Raw genomic sequence first — 14,378 nt, 5'->3', positions numbered from 1 at the left:
CACGAGAACCATGTGAGCCTGAGATCACTCACCTTATTTCTGCTTAACAGCCAAATGCAACTTACAGCAGCTGCCCAAGAAATCTGGGTTAGTAGTATCCTTTCTGTACAAATTTCTTCCTGTGCTGTTGACTGTATATGTTATGAAAACAATTCTTTTATGTTTTCTCAAGTTTTTATATTTTACCCATTTATGATGGCACATCAAACATCATTTGTTCAATATTTCAAGTCCTGTAATGCCAGGACACTTTCTGTAAAATTCTGTCTAGTGGTTGTCTGAGATATATAAATGATTTTGTATTTTTAGCAATGTCAGCCATATTTAATGGCAGACAAGCATCACGTTTGTATAAATCTGAAAGCTAAATCCCTTAATGTCAGGATATCTTTTGTCAAATTTGGTCAAATTCTGCTGAGTGGCTGCTGAGAAGAAGTTGTTTAAGGTTTTTCAATATTTGTAAAAAAAAGTCTTTAATGTACAACACTTTCAGTCAAATTTGGTCAAATTCTGTTTAGAAGCACTTTTAGAAAGAAGTTTCTGTTCAGTGGGTTCTTCTGGGAAAAAGTGATTACATGGTTGTTCTACTGTTAGGGATATACATGATAGTGGATTGGCATAAACTATATAACTTATATGCCCTTCAGGTGAAGATCCTTTCTGTCAAGTCAGTCAAGTGAAGATCCTTTCTCTCAAGTCAGTCCAATTCTGCTGAGTGTTTCATTGGTGGCAGACTGGCAACACTGTACAAACTTTAAAAAACCTTCTGAATGCTGTAAAATTTCATCAAATTCATCACAGCAGTTTCTGAGAAGTTGCTTCAAGTTTTTTTTCTTCTCTTTCTTATAATGGTGGTCATATCTGATGGCAGATTGGAATCATTTGTAAAAATTGTAAAGGCCTTCATGCAAAGATACCTAATGTCAAATTTGGTCAAATTCTTGTTCACAGTATTTGAATTGCTCTATGGTTTCTTTATTTTTATTTTAACAGCAGCCATATTTGATAGTGGATCATTATCATTTATATAAACTTGAAAGATTCCTAAGCCAAGATCCTGTCAAATATCCAATTCTGTTGTTTAAAAGTTTTTCTATTTTCAGCAAATGTAGCCATATTGGATGATGGATTGGCATCCAATGAACAAATCTGAAAGGCCTTTATTCCAGAATGTTCCATGTGTGTGCAAATTAATCAAGCAGTTTTCTTGACAAAAATTGTAAATATCAACTGTGAATGGACAATACACTATGGATGGATCATACCATAAGTTTAACTGGCTTGAAGGCCAGGTGAGCTATAAAGAATTCATTATCTTACTTCCAAAGTATTTTCTCCATTTTCTTTCAAGTGATTGTTCTGCATTGAGTAAGAGACTTGCATAGTCCACTCTGTGATGAGGATGATGTCTGAAATAGAATATGTATGACATTCATGAAAATCACTTAACATACAGAGATTACATTTTATTTTATATTTGAACTTAGTATGTTAAATGGCAAATTGTATGTCCTAAATTACCTGTTTGTTATGTACCTGAGGTCAACTAACTTTAAAATTCACTATCTTTACTTTTCATAACTTCACTCAGTAACTTAATGAAAACCATTTTTTTTTTTATAAATGGAAAAATATTTTTATAATCATAATACATTTGGAGTCCTTCAACTAATTTCACAACCTGCCTTTCTGAAAGAAAATTAATCCCACTAGAATTGATATTATCTGCTTTTGAGACAGAAATCAGGTCTGAGTGGAGGCCCCAAGTGGCCAAGCACTCTAAGGCATTTGCTTTTACTGTCACTGACATCTCACCTCTGTCCACATGGGTTTGACTCTCAGCTTGGCCAATGTGGGTATGTGAGAAAGCTTGCCAGTAGCTTCCCATAGGTTCTTCCGGTGTGTCTTTCAGGGTTCTTCCTCCACCAAATATACTGGCTGTCCTGTACAGCCTATCATTGCTGAAAATGGCAATAAACCCACAAAACCACAACCAGATATGAATGATTAAGGGAATTGGCACCAAATCCCATCATTTGTCAGTTACTACTGGAGTAGAAGTGCATGCTCTTCATGGGATGTTTACAGTCGTAAGGCTAAGGAGGGTGTGCCCATATTATGATCAGGTAAGTATTACTGAATAAATTGATTGCAAAATAAAGTTTTTCATTCAAATATATTATCCGATCATAATATGTTAGAGTAGGTAAGAGGTGGAAAGCCACATCTGCTAACCCAAACGTTGGTCCTTTAAGACTTGTCTACAATAATAATAATGTATGCTTACAGCTGAGGAGTTTTTTTTAACTAGAATTCTGTCTCCAAAGTCATGACAAGCTCAGACAATCTGATACAAGATTACCTCATTAATATGAGTAAATTTTGCTTATAATCAAACTCATGAAAAATCTTGATAATATAAGACAATTAAACATGTTTGATCAAAATCTTGTCAGAAATATAGATCCCTGATTGCTGACAAGCTCAGTCAATCAGATGAAAAGTACTAATTATCGCTAGAAAAGAGAATTAACATGGTGTCATATTACTAACCATGCTATGAAATAAATGAGATGTAAAATATTTATCAACAATGAAAATTAGGTGAAATTCAAAAACACAACAAGTGGATCATAAAGAGGACAAAATTTAAGGAATCTGAAAGGCCTAAAAAATGAACATGCATTCACAGCAGGAATGGAAGTAGTAAGTGACAAATGATGGTATTTGGCATCAAGCCTTCAATCCAAAGGAAGATCACTCATGTCTTTGTCTCAATAAGCAGGTGTCCTTAAGTTAACATTGCTTGCGAGTCCAGAACCTGTAAGACATTAGAAGGATTCCTAATGTATTGTGATCAGGTGGTGTTTGAAGAAGACATAATTTGCATACGAATAACTGAAAAAGACATAATTTGCTAGTGAATAACTAGTCATGCGACAGCATGTTATGTCGGGAACTACATGTGGGGGCTGACTTGTTGTTTGTAATGGCACTTTCAGCAAATTATGTAGCTATATCATGATCAGAAAATGGGAAATAAGTGCTTTTCCTCCTGGACACACTGAAGCAGTCAACCTGGGTGGGCTATAAACCTGAAATGTGGGATGGGTTGATTTATACACAGTCTGTAGCAATGATACAAGCTATGGTCTGATGATACAATTCACAGACTTTGCCATTTCATTCTTTATCCACATGCTTTAATCATATCTTACAATTACAGCTAGCATAGTGTATTCATTCATATCTTACAATTACAGCTAGCATAGTGTATTCATTCATATCTTACAATTACAGCTAATGTAGTGTATTCATTCATATCTTACAATTACAGCTAGTACAGTGTATTCATTCATATCTTACAATTACAGCTAGTATAGTGTATTCATTCATATCTTACAATTACAGCTAGTGTAGTGTATTCATTCATATCTTACAATTACAGCTAGTGTAGTGTATTCATTCATATCTTACAATTACAGCTAGTGCAGTGTATTCATTCATATCTTACATTTACAGCAAGCATAGTGTATTCATTCATATCTTACAATTACAGCTAGTGCAGTGTATTCATTCATATCTTACAATTACAGCAAGCATAGTGTATTCATTCATATCTTACAATTACAGCAAGCATAGTGTATTCATTCATATCTTACAATTACAGCTAGCATAGTGTATTCATTCATATCTTACAATTACAGCAAGCCTAGTGTATTTGTTCATATCTTGCAATTACATCAAGCATAATGTATTCATTCATATCTTACAATTACAGCAACCATAGTATATTCATTCATATCCTACATGTACAGCAACCATAGTATATTAATTCATATCCTACATGTACAGCAACCATAGTATATTCATTCATATCCTACATGTACAGCAACCGTAGTATATTCATTCATATCCTACATGTACAGCAACGATAGTATATTCATTCATATCTTACAATTACAGCAACCATAGTATATTCATTCATATCTTACAATTACAGCAACCACAATATATTCGTTCATATCCTACATGTACAGCAACGATAGTATATTCATTCATATCTTACATTTACAGCAACCATAGTATATTAATTCATATCCTACATGTACAGCAACCATAGTATATTCATTCATATCCTACATGTACAGCAACGATAGTATATTCATTCATATCTTACATTTACAGCAACCATAGTATATTAATTCATATCCTACATGTACAGCAACCATAGTATATTCATTCATATCTTACATGTACAGCAACAATAGTATATTCATTCATATCTTACATTTACAGCAACCATAATATATTCATTCATATCTTACAATTACAGTTAGACTAGTGTATTCATTCATATCTTACAATTACAGCAAGCAGTGTATTCACTCATATCTTACAATTACAGCAATTATAGTATATTCATTATTATCTTACAATTACAGCAACCATAGTATATTCATTCATATCTTACAATGATAGCTAGACTAGTGTATTTATTCATATCTAACAATGACAGCTAGCCTTGTGTATTCATTCACATCTTACAATCACCGGTAGCACAGTGTATTCATTAGCTAACAGCTGAAGTAATTAACATGACTATTTAATTTTTGCCACTAATCAAACAAAGCTGACAATAAATATTACTCATCATATATATAATCAAACAATAATTCCTAGAAGGACAGCGATTGTATAGAATAATTCATTTGTGTGAAAAATCATTTTTTTCTTCCATTTTGTTGGGCTTGATGCCAATTTTCAGCACATGATAGGCTATATATGGCAGTCAGTATAGTTGGTGGAGGAAGAATCTGAGAAGACCCCAGGAAGAACAACTGTCTCACAGAAAGCTAGTGGCAGGCTTTCTCATATTGGTCAAGTTGAGACTTGAACTCACATGGACAGAGGTGAGATGTGTGTCAAATATCAAGGACCTCACTTGTTAATTGTGCTAACTTGTGATCTTAGGCATATGACATATAAAGTTACTGTACTAGTTACTGTAATTCAACTAACTTTGATTTTAGGGGATGAAAATAATGATAAAACACAACAAACAAACAAAAAATACATTTTTACTATGTACCAGACATTAGCATACAACAACCAGAGTTCCAATCATATGCTAGGAGTTCAAAATGGGCACTTGCTTTATGCAATAGAGGCAAAACTGTATGGTTTTAATAGTAGTCAATCAGCTGTTTGTATTATGCTCCCTTGAGTGTAATTTCATGTTGAGCTAGAGATTACATCTTATCTGTCATCCAATACGGATGTTCACATGCATTAGACTGTATTTACAGGCACAAATGTGATATTTTCCAAGGTGCAGACTGCCTGCTGCGTGACTTAAGTGTTAATTAACATTTTTAAAATTAACTTGATAACTGAATATTACAGTTGCATACATTGGACAGATACCTAGAGCAAAGATACAACAACTGCTTCCTTAAGCAGATGTTCACAAGAAAAGATTTGCTAATATTTACCCATGTGGAATTGGTGATACAATCACTGTAATTCACCACTATACTTACATATAGGGGTTTGTGGATGCCCAGGCCTGTATGGGGGTGTGATTCCCCAAGCTGCTGCCACTGGGTAGACTAGATGGAGTGGGGTTATACACAGGGCCATACGGGGTGGGAGTTAACTCTGAAATTGAGAATGTACAAATGTTTCCATTACAACTCCTATTAATTAATGTACAGAGAAATATCAAAAGCTACATGCCAAGTCAAACTAGTTTTTAAAATGTATGCTTAATGGTGACTTCAAACATAGTCTTTCTGACTTATACTATGTTGTACAGTAATTAAATTTTTTAATGATTTAGTATAAATTTAACCTATTCCTGAAGAAAAATATGCTTACTGATCGAAAATATGTCAAACTGCATTTGTTTTCACTGATGCTCTTAGATCCCATTTTTCAGTATTACAAGTAACAGTTTATAGGCATTCCTGGCATTATTTATAAATTGCAACAGGGCCAACAAAGGGTGCATGGTAATGTAGGCTTTTATACAAAGATCTTTCTGGAAAAGGTTAATGTTATAAAAATCTTGATGTATTTCTCATACAACATTCAGAATTTTTGACACTTCTGATTCTTGATCTCTCCATTTACACACTGTAACTTAAGCGACTTTTTGGTACTATTAGTCATGTGGGATCTCTAATATCTCCTAGAATACATTTAGTCAGATGAATCATGGTAAAATCTCTTTAGTGTGATCAAACAAAGTTGGAAAAGATCAGCTACTGATACTGCGGCATATCTGTCTTTCCTTTCAAACATTTGTTACAACTGAGATAGTCTTTTTTTTCAGTGACTAAAAGAGCTTATGGGAATTTTACTAATTTAGATGTGAGACCTATGAGTCCTAGTATAATGTAACACTAAGGCTCCTATATCACTGTAAAGCCTAAGTCTTTTTAAATTTCTTTTCCTGAGTATTCTCTGGTTAAACAAAACTCTGATAAAAAGACCAACCTCTATTTGATTGTGTGGGTACAGGGGTGCTGGAAGCACTCTGATTAGATCCCAATGCTGTAATGACATGAGACAGTTCCTTGTTAATCTTCAGAAGGGTTCTAGCAATGGGATCATCACCATTAACCCCAAACTCGGAGTTGCGGGATGCAGCTGCAGTGGATCCGAGCAATGCTGGGTACCTGTCATTGTTAGGTTTTGCTAGAGCTGCAATGATACACAAAAAGGAGCAGTGTTGGTGATGGTGATGATGGTGATGTTCTACTAAAGATTTTAAATCTCAAATTTTGTCCCTTAAGCTCGCCTTTTAACAAACTATTTTTAAAAAATGAATAAAATTTCCAAAATCAATTCCAGCTTAGTGTAGTGCACAGAACTGGGTTGTATGGTTGCTTTTTAATGACACTTTCAACATATTATTGACTATAACAAGAAGCTAAGTGCCTTTCCAAAGGATACAATGAGTCAGTTGACCCAGGCTGGTCTGGGCAGATACTGCACTTACTATCCTTGAATTACAACAACTCCAGTGCTCTATCAACTTAGCAACTGTGGCTCCTCCACAAAGAATTGGGATAACCAAAAAGGAATTCCTTTAGTTTAACTAGAAAATGTAATACTACTTTTTGCAATTCTGAACTTCAGCTCATGTAACCCTGTAAATGATTTCAAAAAGGATAAAATTTATGCCAATTAAGCTGGAAAATGACTATGTGAAAAATGACACAATAAAAAAAGGATCTATGGTAAAATATTACTAAAACGTTAATTTGCATAAGTTTTGTGTCACAAATACCATATTATAATATTATTATTATCTATGTAAAATATGCTCCTAAGTGAGAGAAACATCAATCCATATCTACCATCAAATAAGCTGATAGATCAGTGCAATTAACGATCACTTGAAATCACAAATATAAAAAACATGGACTCTGATCTGCCAGTACATTGTGTGATCATAGATCTGGGTCTGTGATGTCTGTCCCTGGTGTGCATGATACACAAATAATTATGTTAGAATACCAGACTGACTCAATTTAATGACAATCATATTGTATATAACTATTTTAAATAATATAATACATAGGTTCAATATAAACTTTATTGTAAATATAAATAATCTTTGGCATAATGGGGGAAATCCTGTCACAGCACACTGCACCAGCCGAGCTCTGAATCGTTTCTATAGGAATACCTCAGGAAGAGAGACTTGGGTGAATTTGTAGGGTTGTGAAGAGTGTCCGACACCTGTATGTGGAGCTGCAAGGGGCTGATACGAGGTATATAGGGACACTGATAACCGAAAGTCTGATCCTGAGGATTGCTATGATAATAAACATCAGCCGATACTCCATACATGCAGGTATGAAGTATATGGGTATAATAGTTGAGTACATTTAAGTAATTACACAAATTGGGGGTCAAAAGCAAAGTTGTGAATGCATGAAACTTGGCAATGGCCCAGCTTGGGAAACTATGTTAATATACCAGACTTACTCAATTTAATGACAATCAAATGTTATATTATATAATTATGTTGGTATACTAGACTAACTCAAATGAATGATAAAACTATTGTAAATAATGTTAGTAAACCAGTATGACTCAGTTTAATAACAATTAAATGTTAGATAATTATGCTATTGTACTAGACTGACTCAATTTAATGAAAATTTAATGTTATCTAATTATGTGCTTTTGCTGACTTCAACACACTGTTTTATTGAGCTGCAAAATAGTATACTGGCCAAAGCAAAGCAGAGGCCAATATCTATATTTTACAGCTCAGTATAACAATGTATTAGTTGAAACAAAGGTCAGCAATTATTCCATCCATTACTTTCACACCATGATCTAAAAAAAATATCCCCTCATGAATGCAATATATTATTTTGTAGAAATCCCTGTTGGAAAACCAAGACAATTGTCATTTGTTCAGCCAATAAAAATTCAGAATAATATTAGGAAACTAATAACCTCATTTACAATATTAAAGTAATGATTTGTTTGTTGTCTGAGATATACATTTTGCCTAAAATATCTGGATAAAAACCCCAAACAAAAGCAATGAAAGAACTGATTAATTCATGTTTTTTGTCTAGTGTTTGCTAACAAAAGGATAATGCACCTAATATTGAAACAAGCAGCTACAGGTCAAATAATGGACAGATATGATATACAGTACATACTTTTGATAGTAGCTGAATGTTAGCTATGTTGAATATTAGCTACACTGACTGAAGAGTTTGCTCGAACATGTCTAAAAGAATATCTGAACTTTTACCACAAGATGTTGTTCAAGGACAAATTCAATCTCTGCCAAAAATACGCTGTTTTAGAAGAAGAAAAAATCTTGCTATTTTAGAATATCTGTACAATACAAAACAAAAATGCCACAAAATATAAAAACAAGATTAGAATAAATGGTACATTATATGCCTGTCGCATGTTACTCTATGTAGATGAATGAATATTTTGTGCAGAAACCACTTCTTTCAGTAAATAACCTTGATATTTTGAGCCAAAACAATAGGCTTCTTTATGTGACTGTGTTGAAACCATTTTTCTCCTTTCAGTCATAATGACCTTGGCCTATGACTTTTAAACCCCAAATCGGCAGACTTCTTCCTTAGCCCAAATACAAGCCTTCCACAAAGTTTGTTCGAGACATGAAATGTAAAACTAATGTTATTATGTAAAAAGCATTTTTCTTCTTGTCATCCACAAAGTTTCATAACTACAGATGATAGACATCTTAAGTTATTGTGCAGAGACAATTTTTTTCTCTTTACAGTCATAGTGACTTTGATGTTTGACAAATTGACCCCCAAAATTAAAAGATTCTTCCTCAACCTACATGCAAGTTATCCACAAAGTTTGGTAACTGTAGATAGTGGGCAACTAAAGTTATAGTGCATAAATAAAATTGGTAACCAATAAATTGATGGATGGACTACATCATAATATATTGTACTCCACCTTAGGGCAGGCATATAAAAATGAAAAAAGAAAATGAAAGGAAAGGACAAAGAACTTTTGACTTACTCTGTAGTATATTGTCAAGGCTGTTGTCAGTGCTGCTGATGCCACTGCTTTCTTCATCCTCACTCAGATCTAGGTTAGGCAACTTGGCAGGGGCGTAGTTATGTTCGAAGGGAGACCACTCCTCATCTGAGTCCAATAAATCCTGTAGGAGAGATATTGATGCCCTTATGTTCTGATCTGCAGATACTGCACTTTATACAGGGTTCAAACATCCCTAAAGATATTATTTTCAGGGACTTTTCAAGGATTTGACCAGTTTCCCAAAGAGTATTTTCCCTTGATACAATACAGACATTAGTGTTTCTTAGTAACTCCATGGGTTAGTGGTTCTTCCCTGGATTTTTCATCCACCAAATAAACTCGCTGCTATGTATAGCATATTATGTGCTGAAAATGGTGTTAAACCCATAACAACAGATGAAGAACCTGTGTTTCTATTATGCTTCTCACTTTTCGTAAGATACCTGAAAGCACTTATTCCCATATTGGTTGTTGTTGTTGTTGTTGTAGGGTTTAACGCCATTTTTCAGCACACGATAGGCTATACATGGCGGCCAGTATTAATGGTGGAGGAAGAACCCGGTAAAACCCAGGAAAGAACTACCGACTCATGAGAAGCTACTGGCAAGCTTTCTCACATATCCATATTAGCTGAATCCGAGACTCAAACCCACACAGACAGAGGTGAGATGGCAGTGATCCGTAATAAAGAGCGCTTTAGACCACTCAGGGTCATACTCCCATATTGGAAATATCCTTTATTTTGTCACAAACTTTCTGTCTCTTCAAATATAAAACAGGTTATATTCCCTTTAGCTGTTGTATACATAGCTCTTGACAGGTCAAGTGTGAGTTAGGTCAGCCATTTATATAACTCTTGTCATTCTAATTACAATGCCACCCATTTGTTCCAATAACAACTACTGTCAAGTACTAATTCACCAATTCAATTTTATCATATTATGTTCTTTAAAAAAATAATTCTTTTCTTTAAGCTACATTTTAACAATGTGGTTTTGACAGTACTTATCAAAGTCAAGGAGGTTTTGAAGAAATATTAAAGAATTTTTTCCAGAAATTCAAGAGACTTTTCAAGCATAAAACCCACTTTTTTTTAATCTGAAGTTTAGTGCTGTGCTAACCCTGTTTGTAAAGCAGAAATGAATTTCTATAAAGAGTATACTTTTTCCCACGAGAGTGTAGCATCTATGGCCACCATTATATCAAGCAAAATAACGATGTTAGGGATAATCTTGTTCCTTACTCTCAAACAGCATGTGAGGTAAATAATAACTTTCACCACAATTTAATTTTGTACAATAGGAATGTAGTCTTCTCTCTACATGCCTTGGAAAATTACTAAGACATTTTTCTTTTTGTTGGGGGGTAAGGGGGATTTCTAGTGTTTCAGACTAAGTCTGAAAGTGAATGATTGTAAATTAATATTTTCTGCATCATTTAATTCTGGCAAGTTTGCTTTCTGAATTCCCAGATCACTGATACACAAAGTTTTGACCACTGCTGCTCATCAATGAAACAAACATTTATGTGATTTATGTGATTTTTTTAATAACATCATGATATTAATTTCTACAATCCGGTAAGCAAAATACTTGAGCAGAATTAATGTCCCAGCCCAAGTTTTCTAAATTTATTCTCAGCAATACGTTTTTACTTCGGGTTTAATGCCAATTTTCAGGACATGATAGGCTATACATGGTGGCCAGTATAACAACCCACTGACAGGAAGCTACTGGCAAGCTTTTGCACATACCCACATAGACCGAACACAGGACTTGAATCCATGCAGACAGAGTAGAGGTGATAGTGACTGGCAAAGAAAATGAGCTTTAGACCACTCGGCCACCTGGGGACCTCTCAATAATGTTGTTTAATTGATAGTTTTTTAGAAGTATCATAAGAAAACCAAACATACAAATCTTTTAAGGTTATTATTATGTAATTATTACTGTTTCTAGCATTAGGCTAGGAAGTAACACAAGTAAACCAAACATACCAATCCTGTATGGTTCTTACTCTGTAACTGTTCTTGTAGCAAAAATGATTTTAGTTGAAAGCTAAATAGTGTACTAGTGTAGAGAGTAATTACTATAGGTTATGACAATGTGTGCTTGTTTTTAAAGATGAAAACCAAATTCTTACAGAAATAGCTTACTGCCTTGGTGTAGTAGTTTAAAATCCAAAAGTAATAGTATTACACTGTCATCAAATTGCTGAAAGTTCTTTAAAAAATTCCAGTAACAGTAACTGTAAATAATCTCTTGTCTCCTCAAAAAAAATTCTTGACATAAATTGCCAGAATTATGTGTGGCACTTAAGTAATATGAAGATAAAATTCATAGGAATTCTATGTCTTGATCACTATCCCAGAGCATGATTCAAAATAAAAAAAGCAGTCAAGAAAGCATGAAAGGTGACTATGGCCTATTTTAGATCATGATTGGTCATACTGCTCACAATGCATGAACCAATGAAATAAATTAAAGGGTCTAACATGCAATGGTATTCAAAATATGGAGGTAAATGTAAAATCTTTAACACAAAATCTACATTAATGATACTGATAACATACAAATAAATACATCTTGCCATCTGCTATTGCAGGCAAGACAAAAGTGAATTTAAACCATTTCAAGTACTTACATTGCCTTGAACTCTGGACCTGAGTTTCTGATAGTGTTTCTCCTTCTCCTTGATGAGCCGTGTGCCAGCATTCATCTGGGCTGTCATGTTATCAAGCTCTGCAGCCTCGTTTTCCAGACTCTGTCGCACATCTTCCAACACATTTGCACTGTCTGGTGACAACACCTGTGGAATGAAAAGTGAAAGTATCACAATGTAATTACCTCTTGAATCACATATTTCATGGTCATTTAACTTAGGCAAATATGCTTACTCAAAGATATCTGCAACTGAAGAATTTTGCTGATAAATAATTCTTAACTTGCAAGAATATTTTTTCTTCAATCATAGTTTTGGCATATATCTTCTTAAAAAATTTCATGAAATTCTGTACTTGACAAAATTGTGTGGTTTACAGATACCAATATTTTTTGAGTCAGTGGTTGCAGTAATGGCACATCTAAAACAATGAAAGATAAGTTTTTATTCTGCAGCTGTTTGCAATTTCAAATTATGTTAGATCTTAATATCTCACCTTTTTATACGGCTGTACAGCTTATCATCAATCCCTTATAATCTAATATCCTTATGATTAATATGGCTGTACAGCTGCTCATAAAATTATAACTGTACAGATTATCATCAAATTACAATTGTACAGCTTATCATCAAATTACGACTGTAAATCTTTTCATAAATGCCTTATACTCTAAACATATCCTAATGACTGCTGTAACTGCACAGCTTCTCATCAAATTAAAGCTGTATAGTTTCTCAAATTATAGCTGTACAGCTTCTCATCAACAATAAATACCTTATAATCTGAGACTAATCTAATGATTACTATTAATATATGGAGTCTGAAAATCAAAAATAATTATGTTTGACAAATTGTTATTTTAAAGATAATAACTTCTTTGATTTCACTACGACTTTACTCTCACAACCTGAATTGATAAAAATGGTCTCAGTGTCATGTTTTCTTGAGATGGGGTTTGGGGTGAACTACTACAGTGGTCCCCCTCTTATAAGGACAACCAACCTGCAGTAAGAAGGTGGCCTTATAAAATTGATGGCATTTTCATGTCGGGGACAAAATGGTTAAAAATCCAATGTTAGATACATGTGATTCTACAAGCGGTAGGTCAAAAATACCATCTTAAAGGCTGTCTACTGCATATACTGTTTTAAGGTTGAAATCTGCTGCTTTTGAAGAAAAATAACCTCAAAAAAAACCCCCTCAAACACTGTGTTTTTATGCATTCTATTATCACATCAGAGAACCCAACAAGAACCAATCCGTTTGGGATGGAACTGTTCCACCAGTACGATGATGGCACAGAAATAGGATTATAATTATTAAAGAACAGCTGAAATGTGTACACAGCAACCTGTGAACTGATTACCTTATTGTTAGAATTTGGGAAGCTTAAGGCTAAATGGAGGATTTGTTTGGGTGTTATAAGTAATAAAGGGATATTAGGTGGTCTATGGTGTCTTCTGAACCTTTGATGAAATGAGCAAAGGGGAGATAAAAAGGACAAACTGACCATAAAATTTTATTCCAACAAAGACAGAGTAATTACTTTGATGTTTTGGTCTTAATTAATAGAAATTATATTATTCAAGATGTTTCCAGATAAATATTTAAGAACAGCTCTTCCATTTTTTTAAAAATCAATATCAAAATGCTGAAATGAATGCATTCTGTGATGCTTAAAACCACTGGCCAAGAGATATTACAAGTTCAACAATGCTTGGCTATCGGACTTCAAGTGTGTGCAGGCAAGCAGCAAAAGGGTCCTGAGTGTTTTAAAGGTATGCATCTTATGCTTTTCATAAACTATGGGAAGTTTTCATGCACATCAATTAAGCACAAGTCTTAGATAAAACATATGTGAAAAATATATTAAAAGATAATTAATTTTAAAGTTCTGATAACTTATTAATAAAAGCATAAATAAAACGTGTATTTTTTCATTTTTGTATTTTAAGTCTAAATCTATTTTTAACTTTTTACTGACAGTGGGAGAAACTTGCCGACATATATTTGGATATGATCTGTGAAGAAAAAGCCTGTGTGGATGACACTGATGAATACATCTCAAGTCCAAATTAGGAACGTAGCTTGGAGGAGTATTGGAGAGAAGTCTGCAACCTTACAAATTCTAACAAGAAGAAAACTG

General features: G+C 33.9%; 1 protein-coding gene across 6 annotated transcripts in view; it reads right to left on the bottom strand.

The window, feature by feature from the left end:
* Nucleotides 1-14,378, bottom strand: part of LOC149793697 (uncharacterized) — a 120,140-nt gene that overhangs the window by 12,697 nt on the left and 93,065 nt on the right. For all 6 annotated transcript variants that reach the window (XM_089967688.1, XM_089967689.1, XM_089967691.1 and 3 more), the window contains 5 exons: nucleotides 12,214-12,378; nucleotides 9,550-9,691; nucleotides 6,502-6,708; nucleotides 5,544-5,661; nucleotides 1,321-1,409 (listed from right to left, as the gene is read on the bottom strand). In XM_089967688.1, coding sequence (XP_089823814.1) covers nucleotides 1,321-1,409; nucleotides 5,544-5,661; nucleotides 6,502-6,708; nucleotides 9,550-9,691; nucleotides 12,214-12,378 — 721 coding nt within the window. The remainder of the gene's footprint in view (nucleotides 1-1,320; nucleotides 1,410-5,543; nucleotides 5,662-6,501; nucleotides 6,709-9,549; nucleotides 9,692-12,213; nucleotides 12,379-14,378) is intronic.

This window comes from Sinohyriopsis cumingii, chromosome 8 (genome assembly GCF_028554795.1).
Source record: "Sinohyriopsis cumingii isolate HCF-2022 chromosome 8, ASM2855479v2, whole genome shotgun sequence".
Lineage (NCBI taxonomy): Eukaryota > Metazoa > Mollusca > Bivalvia > Unionida > Unionidae > Sinohyriopsis > Sinohyriopsis cumingii.
The sequence above is the reverse complement of the archived record's forward strand: the minus strand, read 5'-3'. Positions and strand labels throughout refer to the sequence as shown.